The sequence below is a fragment of the Leptopilina boulardi genome, unplaced genomic scaffold, assembly GCF_019393585.1.
Source record: "Leptopilina boulardi isolate dan_hultmark-lab unplaced genomic scaffold, ZJU_Lbou_2.1 LbouV2_291, whole genome shotgun sequence".
Classification (NCBI taxonomy): domain Eukaryota; kingdom Metazoa; phylum Arthropoda; class Insecta; order Hymenoptera; family Figitidae; genus Leptopilina; species Leptopilina boulardi.
The window spans coordinates 514,599-539,004 of NW_026137853.1; the positions used below are offsets into that span (position 1 = coordinate 514,599).

General features: G+C 24.6%; 4 protein-coding genes across 5 annotated transcripts in view; 2 read left to right on the forward strand and 2 right to left on the reverse strand.

Annotated features, from left to right (window-relative positions):
* LOC127282225 (aquaporin AQPAn.G) overlaps positions 1–7,470 on the reverse strand; it is a 43,049-nt gene extending 35,579 nt beyond the window's left edge. Inside the window, exon 1 of the mRNA XM_051306385.1 lies at positions 7,361–7,470. The gene's annotated coding sequence lies outside the window, so the exon portion shown is untranslated. The remainder of the gene's footprint in view (positions 1–7,360) is intronic.
* LOC127282227 (aquaporin AQPAe.a-like) lies at positions 306–11,952 on the forward strand. Of its 2 annotated transcripts, none has more exons than XM_051306390.1 (5): positions 306–594; positions 8,442–8,699; positions 8,965–9,252; positions 9,433–9,636; positions 10,987–11,952. In XM_051306390.1, the coding sequence occupies exons 2-5, from the start codon at positions 8,442–8,444 to the stop codon at positions 11,023–11,025; spliced, it is 789 nt and encodes a 262-aa protein (XP_051162347.1). In that variant the 5' UTR covers positions 306–594; the 3' UTR covers positions 11,026–11,952. The 2 variants fall into 2 exon arrangements, with proteins under 2 accessions (XP_051162347.1, XP_051162346.1); XM_051306389.1 differs by having other exon boundaries at positions 11,144–11,952.
* Positions 11,953–12,276: 324 nt separating this feature from the next.
* LOC127282223 (uncharacterized) lies at positions 12,277–20,801 on the reverse strand. The gene is made up of 2 exons (XM_051306382.1): positions 20,365–20,801; positions 12,277–18,625 (listed from the first exon to the last, which is right to left on the reverse strand). The coding sequence occupies exons 1-2, from the start codon at positions 20,515–20,517 to the stop codon at positions 15,521–15,523; spliced, it is 3,258 nt and encodes a 1,085-aa protein (XP_051162339.1). The 5' UTR covers positions 20,518–20,801; the 3' UTR covers positions 12,277–15,520.
* A 1,163-nt stretch (positions 20,802–21,964) lies between these two features.
* LOC127282245 (protein obstructor-E-like) lies at positions 21,965–24,348 on the forward strand. Its single transcript, XM_051306418.1, has 4 exons — positions 21,965–22,175; positions 22,669–22,986; positions 23,397–23,793; positions 24,138–24,348. Exons 1-4 carry the CDS (start codon positions 22,127–22,129, stop codon positions 24,259–24,261), a joined length of 888 nt encoding a protein of 295 aa, XP_051162375.1. The 5' UTR covers positions 21,965–22,126; the 3' UTR covers positions 24,262–24,348.
* The last annotated feature ends 58 nt before the right edge of the window (positions 24,349–24,406 follow it).

Sequence of the window (24,406 nt, forward strand, 5' to 3'; positions counted from 1 at the left end):
CTTTTCAAAGCAACAGCTACGGAAAATATAGAAATCACAAAGTGTAAATTTTTATGAATCGAATAAACCAAAACTGATCTGACATATAAAAGAATTTCTCGTAGATTTTAATCCCAGCTTCCCTATACAATCTCACAACACGATTCTTTTTGTCGCTATTTATCATTCGATAGAGAAAGATCTTTCGAAGGGGATAATGCAACCACCTGGACTTTGTTGTTGTTATTGTTGTTGAGTTTTAGTTTCTCCTATATATATGTATATACACGTATATCCCTTCTCTCCCGTAACTAAAGAAGTAAAGCTACTTCAGTTCTCAGTTCCAGAACAGACGCTGCCAGATACCTATATGAGATTGGCAAGCTCTATAGTACAGCCCAGTTGTCGTTCAGAAACGCCGACGTTGAGGCTGTTGCCTCCTTTCGTTTAATTCTCCGCATATAAAAATTATACCCAAAAATATTGTTTTTTTTCAATTTTTTATTCGGATGTTAATTTCCGTTTAATAAATTCAAATTGTTGGTGTTCGTTTAAGTGATTGTTCAAGAGAAAATAAATCCTTTACAGCCCCGTGATTCTTAGTAGATCTTCAGAGTAAGTACCTTTTTTTGCCCCCCTGTATACTTGTTTGAGGTGAATGTACGGAGGATATTACAAAGAAGGGCAGAATACCTATCTCTTTTCATTTCATGATATCAATTTTCTTTCTCTCAATGAATCCGCAAAGAAAACCACAATTATTTCTCAAAATCAGATGAAAAATTTAATTTAAAAAAATTTTCTTTTTAAATTATTTAAATTTTAATTTGTAAATTAAAAAATTCTTTTTAATATTAGCAATGATAAGATAATTATTTCTATTCACTTTACAACTGAGGATTATTTTTTTTTTAAAGGACGGTGCATCAACAAGTGATTATTTGATAAGAAACGAAACGTTACTTAATTTCTAAAAAAATACGTACTTAATATATTGCTTTAATTTTATGTATAATAAATACATTATTATTTAGGAATAATAATAATAATAATAATAATTATTATTATTATTATTATTACAATGAATTATAATGATAATTATTATTATAGATTCAATAAGTAATAATATTTATTAAAATAATTATTATTGTTATTAAATAATGATCAAATCAAAAATTCCCGATTATGAAAAAAGTCACAGTCGAGAAAAAATTTAATGAAGTAATTAATCCTGAATTGAAATTCTATTAGAGAAAGATTAATTAACAAGTGTCAATCATGGAAAATAAAAATAAAAAAATACATATGAAGATGTTGGCCAATTGTAATTGGCACTATTGAACTCAATTTTACAAGGTTATGTTTTTTTTCTATTCAAGGTCAAGATTAATTAAACCAACAAACTATTTAATAATGATTCACATATGAACGAATAGATTTTTTTCTTCTTTAATTTCTATTTATCTGCGTATATGGTGGTGTGTAATTATTTATGGAAATTTATATAGGTTTTAACAATTTTTTTTTTTTTTTTTTACTATTTATGCGGTAATTGTTCCAAACATTAAATATTGTTTTATGCTTTAGCGCAAAAATTACCACTGAATTATGACATAAAATTAAAAAAAATACCTGTTTTTTATTAAAGAAAAAAAAATTGATGCAAAACAAGTTAATGAAGTAATAATTGCTTCATTGATGATTAAAGTTGAATTTAAATATATATAGAAATCTATTGATAATTTGTGAATAAAGAAAATATAAACATATTAAGAAATAAAAAATAAAAATAAAATTTAATTTAAATTTTTAATATTTTAATAAATTTTTATAAAAAAATTTTAAATGATGTTATAAAAAATTGGGATTATAATTAGAGGATTTGTCGCGACTCCACCCTTTCATTTCCACTAATTGGATTTTTTTTTTTTAAATTTATTAAATTCCAATATTACTGTTTACACAGAAGTGAGTCTCAGCTATTTTTATAATAGCAATCAGTTAATTAATCAAAATCACAAGAAGTAAATGGATTAATAATTGTTTATTTCCTATATTTAGATTTTTTTCAAAATAGATAAAAATCATTTCGTTAAAAAACGGCTATTTTTTTATATAAACTAAAAATATTATTTTTTTTCACAAAAATTATAAAGTTGAAATAAAACAATTTTAACATGGTAACTTCATGCTGTTAATTAGTGCGTATGATATACTTTTTAGTCGTTGGAAATGAAGACACGTTCACTGTCAATATTTGTCTTTGACTTGCAAGTCGTAAAGAAATGTTATAAACGACAATTTGCACCTTTAGTATTTTTTTTAAACACAAAAAAATCTCATTTTAATAATTAAAAATATTTTTAAATTAATTAAACGCAAATTATTTATTTTTTATTGTTTTTTTATAATGCAAAGAGAGTATTATTGTTTATAATAAATTCAGTTTGTTTACTAGTTTTTTAATGTTTAAAACATATTTAATAATGTTTAAAATATTTTGAAAAAGCATTGAAAAAAATTTAATGTTTAAAACATTTTTCAAATGCATTTTTTTTTTTTACTGGAAAAATTAAATTTTTTCTTCACAAGTAAACAAGAATTATTTTTCTATTCGTGATATGCCCCGTTTTGCACGCAGTATCGAATGGGAATTTGTTACATATTCCATAATAATGTTGAATAAAACAAAAGACGTACAAGAATGATATGAATCTTTCATCACTTCTATTTTTCTACAAAATAAATAAATTTTCTCTTACTAGTTATTTTTTAAGAATTAATGAAAATTACATCTAAATGTACCAAATATTTATATAGAGCTATTTTTAATTTGGAATTTAATTTAAAAATTAAATTTTGAATATTAATATTTTTAATTATTTTTAAGAATTCGTAAATAATTTATTATAATATATATAATATTGTGGTGATAATTAATCAAAAACTAATTGCTATTAATTAGTTTTTTTTTAAAAAAAAACCTAATTGTAATATATTATTTTGAATTTCTTAATATCTGAGAAACAATAAAGGAACTGAATCTCACTTCTGTATTTTTCTGGAGTAACAAAACCGTAACGAAACAGGAATTGTCAGGGACTTTTCACAATATATGTATATCAAATAGTATTTAAAAAAATTTATTTTCATTATGTAAGAAATATGCAAAAATAGCACAATCTTATTTATAGCAATTTAAGTTTACGAAAGATCATAAAACTTTTTTATTAAAAAAAATTCTTTCGCAAAAAAAGCGATTTCCAATTTTGAAATTCGTCTATTTTTTTTCCACATTTTTAACGGCAATTAAAAATAATTAAAATAAAAAAATTTTTAAACTTTAAAAAATTTTTCTTACACTAATTTTATTAACATTAATAATGTTTCTTTTTTGTTTTATTAAAATATGAATAAGAATAATTTATATTCTAATAATAAAAAAAATATATCTAACGCCCGCGGAGAGATTCAAACGCAGGACTCATGATTCGTACATTTATGCGCCTTAACGACTACGACCAACAAGGGGATTCAAACAAAAAATTGAAACATTTATGATTATTAATGAAATAAATAAACTTAAATACATTTTTTAGTTTTTTTTTTTTAAGAATATTATAAAGTGGGGAAAAATTTGAGTTTAAATTATAAAAGATTTTTTAAATTATATAAGACCAGCTTTTTTTCAAAACAAATATAATGTAATTTTTTTACCTATCTTAAAATAAGACTTTTCTTTTTTCTTAATCTGTTTTTGTAAATGATTGCATGTGCAAAAGAACCGTAACTCGACGTGTTATCTCAGCGGGCATTCAATATAAAATTCATTGAAGGAGTTTTATTCGAAAAAAGGAGAAAAAAAAAGTATCTCGCTGACATACAACCGGTTAACCATTTGCGGTCTTGCTCTTGAGAACCGTTTACAAAACTAGCTACTTTATAATCACGTATGTAATGTTGGTTTTTATATATATATATATATAGAGATATGACTGATAGTACCAGGTGAATTTACACAGGTTCATTGCGAAAACATGACCGCGCGCATTGAATATTTAGAGTGTATTCACTCGCGACTAGCAACAACCATAATAAGACATCAGAAACTATTATTTTCGTTCTCTGTAAAAGTAGAACGATTGAATTACTGGTCCAACCGGGATTCGCGAAAGGTAAAAGAACGCGTGATTGATGGGAATTGAGTGTGACTTTTTCATTTTCCCAAATATGGCTAATGATCATGTGTGCACCGGGGGTTTAAACTTCAATACTTTTAATCAAGAAATTTTTCAAATAAAAAAAAAACCCTAAGAGTATTTTCAAAAAAAAAAAATCCTTTGATCTTTTAGTAAAACAAGAAAATAATACTAATTAACATTAAAAAAAAATTTTTTTATTAAAAAAATTAAATCGCGAAATCTTTGAATATGAATACAATTTATTTTATTTAATAATCTATATACGAGCTGATTAATTAAAAATTATTATATATATTACGTAATTATTTCAATAAAATTATTGAATAAAAAAGCGACACTGTTTGCAAATTCTTAGAATAATTACGTAATTTATTTAATAATAAAAACAAGTAAAGACTATAGACGATAAATCGTAGCGGACTTTAAGAGTCAGATTTTTTTTTTTTTTACAAAAGGCTAATTTATTGATCAATTTTCGCGCCATAAAGAGGAATAAAATTATCTACGACTAGAAACTTTGTTGTAAGAAGAATAACTAATTAATCGATTAAGAATATTTATAATACAAATTAAATAAAAGATTTCAAAAATTTATCAAAACAGAATTATATTTATGTACAATTAAATAATTTTTTTTTAAAAAAATTCTTCTAATTTTCTGTCTATAGATTAAAAAAAAGTATAAATTATTTAAAAAAATTAATTATTATTATTAATTATTAAATATAATTAATTTGACATTTTTTTATATTTTATTTTTTAAAAAATATTGAATATTTATTAATGAATAATTTGTTAAATAAATAATTAAATAAATGAAAATAAATTTTTAAAAAATAAAATAAAAAGTAAAAAATTATTTAAATAAATAGTGAAATAAATTTCAGTCAGTTTCGATAAGTAAACAAAGTTTTAGCTGTTAAAATATATTGAGACTAAGGAGCTGAAAATACATAAAGTGGCACATAATGTGACAAACCAGAATAGACATTCAAAACAATGCAGAAAGATATGTTACTGCTAAAATTTTATCATGAATTTTTGGTTTAAAGAAATTATTAAAATTTAATTAATTTAATTATTAATTAATGGATTAGTTACTTTTTTTCTCCTAATAATGACTCATTTTTACGTATTTTTTTATTAGTTTAAAATAATAATAGTAACAATTTTAAATAAATAAAATAAATAAAGTCCCTAATCTAGCCACAAATACAAAAAATATAATTTTTTTTTTTTGAATGATGCAGAAGGCAAGTGGACAAAGATAATTTGCGTCCGCACGCAAAGGAAACAAACTTGAATTGTACGTGTGACATCATCTCAGTGAAATGATCATCTAACACAACCCCCACGCAAAATTTAATGTCTCGAAATGTGTTCTGGCTGAATATTTTTTTTCCATATATTTGAAATTGATTAAATCACAGTCAATTCTTTTTTTTTATCATCATCGCTATTTAAAAATATTTATTCTCACCATATAGTTAAATTTCAATAAAATTTTAAAGCATTCGATTTCGAAAAATCTTGATGTCATAATTAATATTGAATACCAAAAATAAATGGTAAAAATGTCTGTATAATTGATAAAATTATAAAAAGTTAGTCACTTCATAAAATATTCATTTGCTGTTTATTTTTATAATTTGTAAATTTTTTTATTTATATATTTGAATTTTTAAATTAATAGAATTTTATTTGCATAAAGAAACATGAAAAAACTGACTCCCTCTCAAAATATAGATTTATTTTTTGGAGTTTATTAAAACTACTATAAGTGAATATTTATAATTTACATATTAGAGAAATTTTAAATGAGACTTATTGTGTATTTTAAATTATAAAATTTTCCTCTTAAAAAAAATCTTAATTTAAGATATAATACGTTTGAAAATTAAATAATTAGTCTTGAAAATATAAAGCTGATCTTAATTTAAAATGCAAATATAAAAGTAAGATTTATCGAAAAGCCTGAAATTCAGATTCAATTTTTTGTTTTATAAATTCATGAATTGTTTCTTAATTCAAGATAATTGGTTCTTAATGTAAGATTATTGTTTCCTTATATAAGATGGCCGGCTCTTACTTTAAAATTATTGTTTCTTAATTTAAGAAAAGTATTTCTTGTTTTAAAATTGTCATAATCAATTCTAGATGAACGTTTCTTAATTTAAGAAGATTCTTTCTTAATATAAAATAATTATTTCTTAATTTAAGAAAGGTGTTTCTTATTTCAAAAATAATGTATTCTAACTTTATGAATGAAATTTATAATATTCTGCAAAGTTATATTCTTAAATTCAGAATAAAAACCAGTTTTTCTCGTTTACCAACAAAGTTAATAAACCTTTCGACACGACTAATTTGTTAAAACGAATTTGTTTACACATTTATTTATTGATACAGTTATGAATATCAAATAAATCATAAATTATAGTAATTTTCATCGAGGGGGGTTTTTTTTTTTTACTCGATTTACATATATTATAGATTTTATCTCAAGTGATCCGCAAGAGTAAACATACGTTCCTATATAGATATAAGTATAAATCTTCAGGAAGAGAGGTTCAAGAGGAAGATAAGAACGCCATGTCTCGCGGATAAACTCGTCGGCCTACATTCATGATTCTATGTTTAATTGTGTATATACTGTTGCATCCCGCAGTCATGCTAATTGTATAAAAAAGGAAATTGAGGAAAAAAAAATTCATGCGTGGGTGACATTTAAATTAATTAGTAACCGAAAAAGCTTATTTTATTATCAAAATAATCAAAAGATTTCTTGTTCAAATGGAAATTTTGGCAATAGGCCAATTTTACATTTTACCCCGTATGTATATATAAACATTTTATTAGATTAAGAATCAGTCATTCAATATAGTTAACAAAAAAATTTCTTGTTCTAAATTTAAGAATATGTCTTTGCTCCTGGTTACTTATAAATATTACATTCGCATTCTATTTTTAAATATCTGGAGAAAAATTAAGTTTTTAATATTTATTTGATTTAAATAAATTTTTATTTGTTTTAAATAAACTTTTATTTAAAACAAATAAAATAATTGAATCTAATTTTAAAGGCGAAAAAAAATTGGTTTAAAAATGGTTCCATCAACTCTATTTATGATAAAATGACAACAAAAAAAATTAATAATCTTGTAATTATAATGACTCACGTATGCAGAAGATTTTTATACATCGCAACTTCAATTTTGCCTTTTAATTTCCGAATATACTGCGTGGAGACTTTGGTAATATTTTCCTTTGCCATCCCTTAAAAATAAGAAAATAAAAAAAAAGTTAATTAAAAATGAAAATTGCACAAAAAAATATACTTAGGATTTAATCACAGATAAAAAATTTCAAAATGAAAATTGGTAGGGAAATATTTAAAAAAAAATTTAAATATAAATTACAAATTCGAAATTTCATTTCCGGGTCTTTCTGTATGTGAAAAAAATTATAAATAATAATAATAATAAAATAATAAACATATATTATATAGTAATTTTATCTGACTTGACCTTGGCCAGGACTCTAGATAATTTGCCATGTGTGACAGACAATCGTGTAATAATAATAATGTCAACCTGTCGGGGAGTCTGCATTTCGTTTCAGCGGGGCAAAACTCATAACGTTTCTAAACGCGTCCTCGATCTAAATTCATGACGCAAATCGACGGAACTGCTAAACGGCTGCGTTGGTTCGTTGTCTCTTTTTTTGTACATTAAGTGCTGCTGGATAAATTAATGTTTATGTCAGATCAACTAACATCTTGACACATCTTCCTTTTCTCCTAAATCTTTTAATTAAAAAAAAAAAAAGTAAAGAAAAAAAATGTCATCCAAAATAATTCAATTTTTTATACATATTTAATTATTATTATTTTTAATTATTTATAAAAATGAGAAAAATCCTCTAAACGGAAGAGTATTTTTTTCTGAGTGGCATTATTTGTCAAATAATAAAAAAAAAATTTTTTTTGTTAAAATTGAATTTTTTAAATTAAAAAAATAAAAAAAAAACAATTGATAAAACTTTAAAAACAGACGCAACTTCAAGGAGTTTTATCTGTCAATTAGTTCCGACAAATATATATATTCCAGGGTAAATAAAAAAAATTTTTGAAAAACACTTTTTTTTATAAAATCAAAAATATTTAAACAATTTAAACTTGTATGTAATAAATTTTTGAAAACGAAATTTTAATTTGTTTAATGAAATCTTTTTGCTTGTTTTTTTTTTCTTTCAATATAGATGGCAAGTTTGAAAAATGCTCTGGGTGCTCACGAGCTAACAGACAAGAAGAGTGGATTGTATCGTGCATTGTTTGCTGAATTTTTGGGAACGTTACTACTCAATTTTTTTGGATGTGGTGCAGTTATGACTGACAATGTTGTAGCAATAAGTTTGGCTTTTGGAATAGCAGTTGCAGGTGTGGTTCAAGCTATTGGTCACGTGTCAGGGGGTCACATTAATCCTGCCGTTACATTTGGAATGTTGGCAATTGGAAAGGTAGATATAATCATATAATTTTTCAAAAAATTTATTATTAATTATTATTCATTTTTAATTTATTTCCATTATTTTCATTGTTAATTGAAATTAATTACTAATACTTAATTAGTTATTAATTAATTATTAACTAACAATTAAATAGTTACTAATTAATTAATAACTAATAATAAATTAGTTACTAATTAATTAATAATTGATAATAATTAATTAGTATTTTTATTTTAATTAATTACTATTGTTAATTAGAAAATTTTTCTCTCAGGTGCCAGTGATAAGAGCGATTCTTTACGTGTTATCGCAATGTGCAGGTGCAATTGCCGGTTCAGCAGTTTTGAGAGCCCTTTCTGATGAAGTGAATTTTTCGGAAAATAAATTAGGAGCCGTGGGATTAAATAAATTAACACCGGTACAAGGATTTGGAATTGAATTTTTCCTATGTTTAATTCTTGTAATGGTTGTTTGTGGCGCTTGCGATGGAGGAAAACCGGAAAGTAAAGGTGTTGCGCCCTTAATTATTGGCCTCACTGTCTCTGCATGCCACCTTATTGCCGTAAGAAATTTTTTCTTTTCTTCAATTATTTAATTCATAATTTTTTAAATTAAAATTAAAAAAAAATTGTTAATTAAAATTTTTTAAAATTAAAATTAAAAAAAATTATTAATTAAAAATTCTTTTAATTAAATTTTATTTTAATTTTTTTAAAAATAATTTTCATTTTCTAAATTTTAGGTGAAAAGAACAGGATCAGGAATGAATCCTGCGAGATCATTGGGTAGTTCTGTTGCATTAGGAGATTATAACGATCATTGGGTTTATTGGATTGGACCAATTTTGGGTGGGGTGGCTGGTGCCTTAATTTATACACATGCACTTGGTACAGCAAAAGAGCAAGAGCTTCCAAATTATGCAAATGTGGCCACTGAAGAAAAGGAGGTATACACTACTTCGAGCATGTAAAAGAAAAAATATCGATTCAAATAATAACAAAAATGCACGTGTTCTATTTTATATAAATTAAATTTAGAAATATAAAATTTTTGAAAAAAAGAAAAATAAATTTTTTGTCTCATTGTAAATTAAGTTTATAAATAGAATTTAATATATTCGAAGAAAAAAAAAATTTACTTTACAAATTTAATTTTAATAAAATAAAAATTTAAAAAAGTTATTAAAATATTTCATTAAAATAGAACACTTGCATTTTTATATTTATTTACTACCATTTTTGTCAGTTATATATTTATTCTTATTATTTTGTTTTAATTTCCTTTTTTTTCAATTTGTTATTAATTTTATAATTTTCTAAAATGAAAATCTCTTTGTGAATTAAAAATATCGTTTGATTGCATTTTTTTAACAATTTTTTTTTTTAAAGTAACAAATTTGAAATAACTATTTTTCACTTTAATTTTTATTAAAAATCGATTCTCTCTGATAATAAATAGAAAAGATTTTGCTGTCTCAATAATTGGATGATGATAACAAGGAATTTTGTTTGAATTCAAATAATTCGAAATATTTGATTAAAAAAAATAAATTTTTTAAATATTAAATTCGAGGGTAAATTTTACAATAGAAATCACACAAAAAAATATATATTATCAGTAAAAAAAAAAGAAACAGGATACATTAGATATTTTATCTTTATGGTTAATCTAACACATTAATTAGTGTAAAAAAATATAAATGTGAGAATAGTTCTAAATTCTGAATATTGTTTTCAATATATATATATACATAATATCTTATCTGAACAAAGTATAGTAATCTTGCCATATTGCATTCACCTACTTCAACCTTAATTATAGGCTTACAAAGTGTTAATTTCATTTAGAACCAATTTTTTTTTCTCACGTCAAAGTTTATATACCGTTTTAGAAATTTTATTAGATATACATTTATGTAAATCAAAATTATTATTTGAGACAAGCAAAATCTTTTTTTTCCGCAAAAGAATATTATTAATTTAAATCAGTTAAATTTGGATGCCAAAATGGAAATTTTCCTATATAACCATCAATGATTTATATAAAAAAAAAAATTTATTTATTTTAATATCAAAAATTAAAAAATACAAACAATATTTGTTTCCATAAAAAAATTATATCAAAATTAATTTTCGAATCAAATGAATTGGAAAAAAAATTGTTTTGTATTTTTAACATTTTTTTTTTTTTTCAAGAAAAAAATAAATAAAATATAAAAATCATTGATCGATGTAATGAAATGACTGGTCCAAAGAATTTATACTGATTTGAGTAAATTGAAATATCTGCCCCACAGCGGTTCGAGTACATCGACAGCGGACGTGGTGGCCTTTAGGGATGAGAGATGAGAAAAAAAATACAAAGAGAATCGAAGAGCGTGGTTTTCCCTTTTTTTCGTTTCTTTTTTTTTTAATAACAAAAAAAAATCGAGAGTCATAACCGTTATTTTCCAGCTCCAACGGCTTACAAGCAAGAAGGGCTCTCAACCTGCTTGATTTAACAACGGTTAATCTACTACATCTTCATTTGCGCACTTTTTAATCAAGCATATATATATATAACCAGCATGATGCTGCATGCTTATATTTTATATATAAACGTTCGTCTTTATACTGGAGAAGACCAATTTTCATTCGCATCATCACGAAGAAATTTTTATCCAAGTTAAAATTTAAGTTACACTATTTTTATAAAATTATTACTATTACTAAAAAGCTAATTTTTTAATTCATTTTAATGGTTGAAAGTGCTTTTTCAAAATTATACCGCATTTTTATGTAAAATGGATTTTTAAATATTGAGAAAAAAAAAATATAAAGAGACAAAAATATGTAAATTTTTTTCAAGTCAGAAATAAAAGATTTTTCTGGTTGTGTTCTTACGAAAAGTAACAGTGAAATATTAAATTATTGTAAATTTTAGAATCAATAATAATTAATTTTTAAATTAATAATTTTTTTATAATTAATTTAAATAATTATTAAAAATTAGTTATTATTAATTCAAAAAATCAATAAATAATTAATTTTTCAAAAAATGATTGCCAATTGTGTTTATATAAAATGAGCTTTGAGTAAATTTTTTTACAAAAACCTTATGCTTGATTTTATATTATAAAAAAAAAATGCGTCTCTTACCACACACTAATTAAGGGAATAATTTATAAAATTTATAAAAATTTGTAGATACAAATTTTATGGCTATTAATTTTCTGACTAGATTTTTTTAAAGCCCTTTTTTCTACAAGTGTTCTAAATTTTATTTTGTAAAAAAAAATCGTAAATTATTATTCAGTTCCTTTTAAGAGATTAAATATAATATATTAGTTGTATTTTACTCATCACAGCTATATAATATAGATAGGTATAATACACATATTAAAATATTTAATATATTACATAATATATAATTAAAATATTTATGTCTATTTTTAATATTTTATGTAATTATTCAAAGAACAGCTTTACACTCCAAATGCATAAATTTTCAGAAGAGGGAAACGATCAATGATCTTCTATATACATGAAAATAATGATAGTAGAGCCACCTAGTAACAATTTTGTGATATTTGTTCACGTTGATAATGTTTTTTTTTTTTTTTTTTAATTAATATTTTATTTGTATTGTCCGATAAACGCAAATTGGCAATTTTTTGAGATAAAAAAAAAACACCGACTATTTTACTATGTGTGATTTTTAATTTTAGTTATCGATAAATAATTTTTCATTTATCCGAAAACCGAATACTAATTAATATTAATTTTATGAATGCTCTTCTCATTAACACTCGCACCCTTTAATTAATATTAATAAACCATTTCATTTTTTTCATAGATTAAGTTATACGCGAAAATTACATTCATTATATACAGATCGAAATATTTTCTACTATATACGCTTATGTAATATTTATTTATCAAATATTGGGTTTCGATTTTAATTAATTGATAATATATTCAAAATTATTAATGATAATAATTAAAATTAATTATTATTAATATAAAGATTTATATTTATATAAATATATTTATGTAAATATAAAATTAATAATAATAATATATAAATAATATAATTATTAAAAATAATAATTTTTTTCAGTTTCTATATTAAAAACTGATTTTTAATTTATTAATTTAATTTGCAAATTATAATTTCCAATTTTGAAAACTGAAATTTTTTTTAAACTCGAAACTCAAATATACGATTGTTTTATTTTTCATCGCCTACCGTCAATTTTATACTTTATTTAAAAATGCGAGTACTTCTTTATTGCGTAAAATAATTTTATGACTGTAGTAGCATCTATTGCTGTATAATAAAAGATAAATACTTTGTACAAAGTTTAAAACAAATTTTTTAATGACATTCTGAAAACTCCAACTTTTAATGTACCAAATAAATTCTTAAATAAACTAAAAATTTACAGAACAATTATTTCTGACTAAAATTAAATTTATAATTTCTTCATTAATTAAAAATTTATGTAATCTGAAGAATTAAAAGCTATTATTATTTATAATTTTTATCAATTATTTACCATAATTATTATTTATAAATTATTTACCATAAGAATTATTTATTATTTACTGTAACTATTATTTATAAATTAATATAATTTTTACAAAATTATTTTATTATATTAAATTTATTAAATTTTGAAATCTACTTTCTGATACAAGGATAGAAAGGAATAAGGGTATGCAAAAAAAAGCAATCTTTTATCTTTTGACATATACACACCACACTTTGTATTTAATACAGAGTAGCAAACATTTTCGAATATCATTTGCATATCTTTCTTTTCTACTAGTTAGAACTATAATTAACACTAATTGCTAATTGTTCAAGGAAAACCATTAAAATTTGTCAATGAGATGTAAAAAAAAATCAGTAAAATGAAACAACGAAGAAACTTTTTTTTAATTCTTAACTGACAAATGGAGTATTTAGAAATCATTAATTTTTTTAAAAATAATTTTCAACTAATTAATAAACAAAATTTTTATTTTATAATTGTCACATGAAGTGGGTTCATTTTTTATTTTATGGTTTTCCCTATTTATATGTATATATATACTGAATAAATAGCATCGAATCAATCATGAATATTGACGAGAGAATGTTATTTTTTTTTTGAGAGAGATTTATTTTAAATTTAATTTTTAAAAAAGTAAGATATTATATAATTTAAAAAAGTATTTGAAAAATGTATATAAAAAAAGAAACTAATGAAAAATATAATCTGTGATAATAACAGATTAATTATTATTTTACTTGCAATTTTATTATATATGTACATTGAAATTCTCCCATCGAAAATGTAGCGAAGTATATATATATATTTTTTTATATAATTAACAAAATTTTATATTTACACCAAGACCACATTTTTTTTTGCCAGATCAATTACTTAATTCTACTTTGATGATTTTTCATATTTTCGCAACAAAAAAGAAACATAAAAGGTTACATATTTCGTTGTGGAATAATAAAATTTTAACATTATATAAGAATTACATTTTCTTTATACGTAAAAAAAAAGAGTCTCAAAATAAATGAAGAAGACGTGGATTATGTTTAAATTATTTCTTGAAGGAATAAATTCTAAAATTCATTAATAATAATGAAATTTTTTATTTATTAATTAACTTATATATTAATTTTAATATTGTGTAACTGTTTTTCTTTAAATGCCACTAGACGCTGGATTTTTCATATGTATCAACATTGATTTAGTTAATTCTAATAATATAACTATTTTTTTTTTACTTCATTATTACATTCCTTTGAAGTTTATATAATATTATGTAGTAAAATGTTATACTTATTAATACAAAAACAATAGAGTTTGTCGTAAAAATATGTACATCAATATATTTCCATTTTTTTTTTAATGTCAGTAGTATTTTTTGTAATATTTCTTAATTGCTTTCTACAATATTTATTATTTTTCTCATTGTATAAAATAAAAAATCTTATTATTTGTAAAAAAAAGAACATTTCTCTAAAATCAGAATATAAAAAGTCGTCTATAACTGTCCTTTAATGAAAAAAGAAATTTATCTGATAAAGTTATTACAAAATTTCAAAAAACATTTTTTTAATTTACCATTTTAAACAAATATCCAGCGTCAACTTCGTTTTTACGAAGTTAATAATTAATTAAATTTCGCGATGTGTAAAAATAAGTATAAAAATTAATCAATATTTAATTTTTAATTCAAAAAATTTTTTTATTTAAATTTATGCAATTTGAAGAAAAAAAAATTTATTTCAAATTTGATTTAATTATCCAAATAAATGCATCTATAATTTTATTAATCAAAAGTTTGGTTGTGTTAGCCAAAATTTTACTTGTCTCTAATTATGGTCCACACAACCAAATTAATTGATTTCTTCTTGAAAAATTAAAAAAAAAATTGAATCATTTAAGTAATTAAACAAATTTAGTACAACTTTTTTTCAAAATTGTTTGCCCATTTTTTCCCCAAATTTGCCAAATAATTTTTTGTTTATAAAATTTTTACACATCTCTGAAATTTCTTTAGGTTTATAGAAAAAAAAAAAAAAAAAATCGCAATTGGAAAGAAAAAGAAGTAAAATATCACTAAAGAACATTTTTCGACTATTATTGTTGAAAAAAATTTCTTTTTTTTTTCAAAAAATGTTCCTTTATTCATTAACTAAATTACAATTTTTTTTTTTAAGAATTATATTAAAGGAATAAGGAATATTTTTCTGTAAAAGAATTTGTTTTCAAAGAATAATAGCCTAGAAAATGTGTTTAACAGGAAAAAAAGCAAATTCTCCGCACAAAATTAAATCTATCTTCATCCCTCCATTTGTGAGAGTTTATCCTCAAGACTATCGCGACTATCGTGTGTATCATTTAAAGTAATTGTATCATTTGCCTGTGACAATTCAATGACAGATTCTTCCAATGGTGTATTATCATTTTTTTGACTATCAATAATCGAGCCCGATGTTGTTTGATCAAACATATCACCAGATGCAGAAATCTCATGACCGCTCAATGATAATGTGGTTTCTTGAACTTCCTCATTAGGCTCGTCATTTTGTATTGTTTCCTGATTTATCATATGTTCCTCAACTGGTTCTTCAAGTTCCATTTTTTCCTCCTCATCCTGTGGAGTTTGTTCAATATGTTCAATATGTTCAATATTTTCAATATTTTCTGTATTTTCCGTAATTATTTCATCATTCGTTTCCTGTTCGGCAATAATTTGTTCCTCCATTGGTTCCTGTTCAATTTGTTGATCAGCTACCTCCTCCTCCTCCACTTCACCACCACCTTCTTCTTTTTCAATATTCTCTAAATAAAGTTTTTGACTTGCTTCCGATATTTCTGTCAATTGACTCAATGTTGTTGCTTGCATTTTAACAATTGTTTCTGATGAATCGAGAATATTGGAAAGTTCCTCATTCATTTGATTAATTTCAACGTCATCGGTAGTTGTTGTTGGTTGTTCTTCTGGTTTAAGGAGAATTATTTTTTTATTACCATAAACTTTTGAACTTGTTATTGATGGTTTATTGCTCTTTGGTGTTTCAACTTCAAATGATTCTTGCGATGATGGTATTTCTTCGTCTTTTATTTTTGTTTCATCATATTCTTGTTCCTCGTCATATATACTTTGCTTCCTTTTAACAAATACCCTTTTTAATGGTAATTGTTGTTCGTCCTCTGATTCGTCATGTCTTTCGGGTAGCATTTCATCGACTGGTTCATATTCCTGTTTACGTGCTTGTAATTCTTCAATTTTCAATCGTTGTTGTTCAACTCTTTTCTCAAGTTGTTCCAATTTTTCTTTTGTCTCTTGATCCTTTGTTGATGTTTGCTCGACAATTGTTGCACCACTTCCTTGTGTTGTTTTTAATTCGAATTTCAGAGGATCGGGAAGGGTTTCTTGTATTTTAGCTGCTTGTGCTTTTATTTCAGGTGAATGCATCATTGTTTGAAGTATATTTTGACTTTTGTCAAAGGATTTTTTCATAACAACGCGTTTAACAACATTACCTGTGGGTAATTTGGCAAGTTCAGCGGGATCAATTAGAGTACCATCGGGATTCATTATTACTTCTCTTGTGGTATCACCTTGACGAATTATACGGCGGACAATTACTCTTTTTGTTACTTTAACACCAGAGGTGGGTGTTTGCGGTGATGCTAATTCACATTCTTTTGCTATTGTTTCGCCACTAGCGGGTTTTCTGACAACAATTCTCTTGATTACTTTCACAGTATTGAGTGATTTTGGTTCGAGTTTCTCTTCTTTTGGACTAATGAGTTTTTGTGAGGGTGTTTTTTGTTCTGTTGGTGTTGTTTGATGTTTCAGTGGTATTTTATGTTCCTTAAAGACGGACTCGACGATTTTTTGCACTTGTGCCTCGGTTTCGTCAACACGTTGTTTAACAGGTAAATCTTCTTGTTTCATTGGTGTTTTTTGAGTGGGACTCTTGACAATTTCGGTGGTGTCTCTTCTTTGTATTGGCATTAGGGTTTTTATTGTTTTCTTTACCATTGTTCCATCTTTGCCACGTACGTAAACAACTTTTTCGTCACGCATTTCTTTATCGTCCTCCTCGCTCTCGGCTGATGTTTTTACTTTGGGAATTTTCTTGACAATGTAAGGCGGTGGTTCATAATCATCATCGCCGTCTGAATATTGTTCCTCTTCGTCGTCTTCTTCTGAGTCAATTTCTATTTTTTCTTTGATGTCTGGTTGTAGACCGTCGGGACCCATTTTTTCGCCAGCTTCAATATGTTGTTTAATGTGTGTCACATAATCGGCACGATTGCGACATGTCTCTTGACAAACGTCGCACGTTAAACCAAGACCTGAACGTTTTGTGTGCGTCAATTGATGAACCTCAAGGCTCTCTTTGCGTTTGAATGCCTTGCCACAGTCTTCGCATACATGACGTTTTTCAACAGAATGTGAACGCATGTGTCTTGTGAGATGATGAGAGAGAAGGAATGTACGTGGACACAATTTACACAAATATGGACGATGACCAGCGTGTGTTGTTAAATGACGAGCAAGTTTTGTACTCGTGCGAAAAGCTTCTTTGCAATATTCACAAACAAAACTCTTGTCCTCGCTGTGAAGCATTTCATGACGTTCGAGACCCTGTTTATAGGTAAAACGTTTATTGCAAATGTTACATTGAAATGGTTTGTTTGCCTTGTGTGCACTTTCCTCATGTTTTTCTAATTCATCAGTGGTGAAAAATTCTCGATCACAATGCTGACAACCGTAACGTAATTCATCGCGATGTACCTTCTCATGACGTTGTAATAAATTGGCGCGAGCAAATTGTTTATTACAAATTTGACAAGTGTAGGGTTTATCTTCTGAGTGTGTTAAAATATGTTTATTGAGATCGTATTTAGAGAAGAACATACGATCGCATTCAGTGCATTTGTAATTACGATCGCGATGAGCACGTTGAATGTGTAATAAAAGTGCTTGCCTCAAGGGGAATGTACGCTCGCAAAGTGTACACGAATGAACTCTAACTTCACCTGGTTCTAATTTGCGATCTTCTTTTTCATTATTTGCTTCATTTTCACCTTCACTGCCACGATCCATTTGTTCCTCGTCATATAAATCAATTCTTTCTTCTTTACTCTGTTTTTCAGCTTGACGTTCTCTTCTTTCACGATCGCCATTATCGAGTCGCGCTTTCTTTTGTTGTTCATTATGAGCACGTTGTTCGGCTGATCTTTTATTATTTGTATCGGGTGGTTCGGTGGAAATTGGAGGAAATGGTCGGGGTAATACTCCAGATACAGGATATGCTCGTAAAGCTTCATCGGCTTTTTTACATTGTTGTTTAAATTTATATGAGCGGTCTAAATTCCAACGACAGGTGTTGCATATCATTTGTGGCATTCCATCAGCCGCATATACCTTTAACATTGAAATATTCGACTTTAATCATTTTTTTTTACTTTATTAATTTCTACCTCTATATAAAAAAAAAAAAATCACAAACAACAACAATCTATTCTAAAATGAAAATTTTTTTTTTCTTTGATAAAATAATTTTAAAATAAAAAAAAATAAATATTAGTACAACACATTTTTTTAAAAAGAAAAAAAAGTTAACAAAAAATTTCGATCATTTCAACGTTAAAAATATTACAAATTATCTAGAAAAATATTATTACATATTGCTATAAAAAAATATTACATACATACGTTATGCACGCACTCACATAAAATAAAGAACGCTTTTAATCGGATTGGACAAATCGAGGAATAAAGGATCGAAAAACGCAAAAAGGAATCATATTGTTCCTTTCATTATCGCATAAAAAAAAAAATACTTTTGTTTAAAAGTCAATTAAAATAAAAAAAAATTGAAAACAAATTTATAAATATTCATGTTTTTAATATGTATACAAATGAACCTTAATTAAAATACTTATAAATAATTTAGATTCATGTATATGCATATTTACAAAAATTCACCTTATACAGTTCAACTGTTTTTCGAAAATAAAATAAAAAAATTCAATTATCAACAAATATAATTATTAATAAATTATTCATAATATTATTATTACATATGTAATTTAAGTATACATATATATTCTATTATCAATAATTTATTACTAATACGAATAATAAAATGGCATAATAATTAATATAAAAAAAATAATTAATAACATAATTATTACATAAAAATTATAATATAAAAAAATATACACAATATAGTAAAATGTTTAACAATATAAAAATTCCATATTACAGAATAAATCTGTAATTTAATTTGTGTCTTGGTGTAAATATTTTTAAATAAATAAAAAATATATCCAATTTTGAATTAATGTTTCATCAAAAAAAAATTTAATGATACAAAGGAAAAATTACTTTTTTAAAACATATCCTAAAAATAAGATGATAAAAGATTGCGGTTTTGGATAAATTGGAAAAAAGGAGAAATAGCGTTCAGATAAAATAAAATTTTTTTCCAAAAATTAAATATTTATCCTAAAAGAAATATTGCCACACTATAAAAAAATGAAATAAAAGATAAAAAAGTAAATAAATAATTCTTATTATTGTTATATTTCTCATAATAAATAATAACAAAATATTAAAAAAAAATTTTTTAAATTACTTTGTTTTCAAAATCAGTCGGTAAACAATTTTTACATTTAAACGTTACAAATTTAAATTGAAAATCTGCATTACCAACAAAATCACTTAAAAAAAATAATGGAAATTGATTTTGTAATTAGAAAAAAATAAACCTTTCGTAACATATAAAATCTTACTCGAAATTTGAATTTTTCAATAAAATATATTAATTTATAATTTTCTTTGGCAAAATATTATTATAACGAAAAAAAAACGATAAATTCAATACCTCTCCCCACTATCTTTTTATTTGTTACTTTTTCTATAGAAAATAATAATCGTCACATAGCGGTTACTAGGTGCGTTCAATGTCCGACTCTGTCGGTATTTTCATAATCAATGTTATCTACCTTGATATTGACTTATATGTACTACATAATTTTAATCATTCACACCAACATTTAATGAATTTCAATAAAATTCCTCTATCGGTCAAAAAATCATAAAACTTTGAGATAATTTAAATAAAACAAGACATATAAAAAAAAGTAAATAATAAGTACCTCAATGCCGACACACGACATAATCTGGAGGGTAAGCGGCACCACAAATAATCTGCTCATTTCACGATCATAAATGTAGCTCAACGGCTCCGATTCCGTCAGACAGAAACGACAGACACGCCTGGAACGAAGCGTCGCCGGCCTATTCTCCATTTTTGTATTCACTTTATCTTCGTACACGTTTTTATTGTTATAACGTATTCTTCTCCTTCGTATTCTTGTTTAGTTTCCAAACGGTCCGTGAAATTAACGGAGATGGTTTCACTTTTGCACCACTTTAATTTACCCGATCGCGCGTCAATCGCATGTAACTGAACGAACGACGCCGAGCGTCGGTAAGCGTCGAGAGTAGAAGCGTCTGGGAATCAACACCAAAAACACACCAAAGTATTTAATGATAATATGGCGGAGAGAAGAAGCATTTACACGGCGTCGCGATTAACATAGAACTGATGTAGTACTCCATCTACCACTGATACTTGCACGGCAGCGCCCTCACAACAATGTACGGTCGGTAAAGTAACTGCCGTTTTTATGGCGCGAAAATCAAATTCAAATGACAGTAATTTTTATTTAATATTATACTTATAATTTTATAATATAAAAAATATATTAATTTTTTGAATTTAATTATGATTATATTTTAAAACTGTTATTTGTTTAATTATATTCTTAAATTTCTTTTCTTTTGCGTATTCAAATCTCGCCCCTGTCAATAGGCAACATCGTTACTTCTGTGCATTTACTGATAGACTTAAATTAAATCTCTTAATAAGAAATATAAAGATATTAATTATTAACTAAAAAGAAAGAATATTAAATAATAATAATTGATAATTGAAATTAATATTTCAATTAAAAAAAAAAAACACTTAAAATTACAAAGAATGATTTAAAGTTAATGGAATGTGAAAAAATTACGGTTTTCTTTTTTTAGATACATTTAAAATTAATTTTCCTGGAAAGAATAAAAAAAAGTCTCATGAGACAATAAAGGAAAAGAGAAAAAAAGAACTTATAACGGAATTGTAAAGTCGGGGACATTGTCCTCCTGGAAACTGGTGACCGGGTACCCGCTGACATTAGAATCCTGGAATGTCAAGGTGATTTGATTTCTCACCCTGAGAATTGATTTTATTTTTAAAATTGCCTTTCTCAATATTTTTCAGAATTGGAAAATATTTAAAGTTAATAAAAAATTTTTTTTTATAATTATTATAATTATAATTTATAATTATTAATTACACCTTAATTAAATAAAATAAATAAATTAAAATAAATTATAATTAAATAAATTAAATTAATCGAAATAAATTAATTTATTAATTATTAATATTAAATTAAGTTAATTATAATAAAATAATGAAAATAAATTAAATTATTTTAATTAAATTAAATTAATTTAAAAAAATAATGAAAATATATAATTTTATAATAAAAAAAATATTGTGGATGCAATTGAATTGTATTATTAGGGACGAGTCTATGCAGAAGAGGACAAGAACTCTCCTTTGGACATACAAACAACAGTGAGTGTTGTAACCTGTCGTGTTCTTGGGGTCCAAAAAGTGGGGGATATATATAAGACCCATTGGGCCCCGAGACGATGTCTCAGTAGTTCTCTAGTCATCAAGTTCTTGCATTACTAAACTCTAAAAATATCACTATTAAATTTTATTTGTGTGCGCCTTTAAAAATTACGGATCAAGAAACTGCAATTTTTTTTTTTTTTTTTTGTAAATAAAATCTCATCTTCATCGTTATGATAATGATGAAGAGAGAAATTATTCTTTGTCTTCTAATTTGTCTCGGTGAGTTCAAAAAAAAAAAAATAATAATAATAATAATTCCCTTGACCCATCATAAAGAATTTAAAAAAAAAATTTGTTTTTTCTTCACCTTTTTGAAGGTTTAACCTTGACAGGAATGCACCAATCAAGGAGGAAAGTCTGTACAACTTTCTCGGGGAACTAATGCGCCGGCTCTCTGAAGCTGCATTCAAAACAGTTTTTACTTTTTTCTTTTTTTTTATGCATTTTTTTCTTAATGAAAAATTTATTTAAAAAGAAAAATTGAAATATATTTATTAAAAATTAATAATAAATAAATAAAATAATTCTGTTTGTTCGAAGACATAAAAAATCCCCCGAAAAAAATTGTTAAAGGCACATTAGAATCTATTATTTATTATATATTTTAATTATTTTAACAAAAAAAAAATTAATTTTTTCTGCTGTAAAAAAAAATTTTTCTTTAATTTAAAAAAAAGCAATTAATTATTTTAACAAAAAAATTTGTTTACAGGCGTTGCGAGTGCATTGTCGAGAAAACAACAATCTGCCGAACAAAATCGTCGACGTGTATCAACACCGGTTCATAAAAAACCAGAACCCGTTCAAGAAAATGATGATGACAATAATGACGATGAACTTTCAGATGAATGTCCAGAGCCAAATGGATTTTTCTCTGATGCTGAACAATGTGACAAATATTATGATTGTAGAGATGGAAAATATACGGAAAAATTATGTCCCGATGGTTTAGTTTTTAATGATTTTAGTCCACAACATGAAAAATGTGATTTACCATTTGGCATTGATTGCACAAAGAGACCTAAACTTCGTAAGTTTAATTACTGTTTTAATTTTTAAATTTAATAACAAAAAATAAAAATAAAATAAATTTTTTACTGATTTCAATATTAATTAATTTATAATTAATTATTAATAACAAATAAAACAATAAAAAAAATAACGAAGGAATGAATAAAAATTATTAATAATAGATTATTAATAACAAAATAATTAATAGAAATTAATAATAATAAATTAAAAATATTTTATTAATAATAAATGAATAATAATAATCTAATTATAAATTATAAATAATCTTTAATAATAAAATAATTACTAAAAAAAATAAATTTTTTTCTATAAAAAATAAAAATTAATAATAAATTAATAACAATAAAAAATTATTAATAATTAATTAATAAAGTTAAAAATAATAAAGAAATTAAATTTTTTTCTCAGAAACACCACATGCGAGTCCACATTGTCCTCGAATGCACGGTTACTTTGCCCACGAGGACAACAGGATTTGCGATACATTTTATTATTGTGTCGAAGGGAAATTTAATATGATCATGTGTCCCGCCGGTTTGGTATTCTCGGAGAAAACCGGAATTTGCAATTGGCCTGATGAGGCACAAAAAAAAGGATGTGGTTCGAGGGAACTTTTTAATTTTACATGTCCCGCTGTCGATGACTCAATTGCAGCAACACATCCACGTTATCCTGATAATGAAGATTGTCAATATTTTTATGTTTGCGTTAATGGAGAAATACCAAGACGAAGTGGTTGTAAACTTGGTCAAGCATTTGACGAGAGAACAGGAAAATGTGATTGGGCTAGAAAAATTCCCGAATGGTAATTTAATTTAAAAAGAAAAAATTATTTTTCAAAATTCATTTCTATCGAAGAAATTAATTCTTTTTTTCTTTTAAAGGAATTAATTTATTATAGAAAATTGAATATTAATATTTCATTTATCTCTTTCAAGGGGGGGGGGGAAATATTTTTTTAAATAAAGTAAAAATATTAATTTTTATCATATTAATATATTAATAATAAATTAATATTAAAATATAATAATATATTGGCAAACATTGTATCAAAATTTTAATTATTTCTGCAACATTATATTTATTTAATTGTTTATTATTTAATTTTCTTTATAATTTTTATTCATGAAATAAATTTTTTATTTTTAGCAAAGACTGGTACAAAGGACAATTGACTGATGAACAATTGGATGCATTGGAAAATCCGCAACCAAAACCAAAGCCAACTGGTGGTCCCAGTAGAAGAAGAGGTGGAAAACCTAAGGCAACTTAGAAATTTTAGATTTAAAAAAATTCTGTATAATTTTGTTTTAAGAAACTATACCTTTTGTATTTGTAATAAAAAAAAAAAAATAGTAAACATTTTCCGTTTTTTAAAATTTATAATAACTGAAAAAAAATTTAAGAAACTTTGAAAT